Raw genomic sequence first — 324 nt, forward strand, 5'->3', positions numbered from 1 at the left:
TGAGTTTGCACAGGCAAACTAACTCACTCACACTTCATTTGTATACTAATAAAAGGCACTTAATAAACATGGATATATGAATATGAATAATGTGTTTTCCTACCTCAGTGAGAGGATAAGCATGATGTTGGTCAGTCTTAAAAACCTCCTGCTCAAAAAACTTGCGATTAGGTTGGTGGAATGTTTCAGCAGGCCTGTAGTAGTTGCAACCATAAACCATTTGTCTCCCTTCACTGTTGGTCCACAAGCGCTCAATGTGCAATATTGGGTACTCACAATTCTAGAAAAACAACAACAACAGCAGCTTAACATGATTTGCATCCA

General features: G+C 38.6%; 1 protein-coding gene across 1 annotated transcript in view; it reads right to left on the bottom strand.

Annotated features, from left to right (window-relative positions):
- Positions 1–324, bottom strand: part of LOC119581804 (protein polybromo-1-like) — a gene marked incomplete in the record, with an annotated part of 66711 nt that overhangs the window by 60902 nt on the left and 5485 nt on the right. The window contains 1 exon segment of the mRNA XM_037929935.1: positions 104–280. Within this exon segment, the coding sequence (XP_037785863.1) occupies positions 104–220 (117 nt within the window).

This window comes from Penaeus monodon, chromosome 15, assembly GCF_015228065.2.
Source record: "Penaeus monodon isolate SGIC_2016 chromosome 15, NSTDA_Pmon_1, whole genome shotgun sequence".
NCBI lineage: Eukaryota > Metazoa > Arthropoda > Malacostraca > Decapoda > Penaeidae > Penaeus > Penaeus monodon.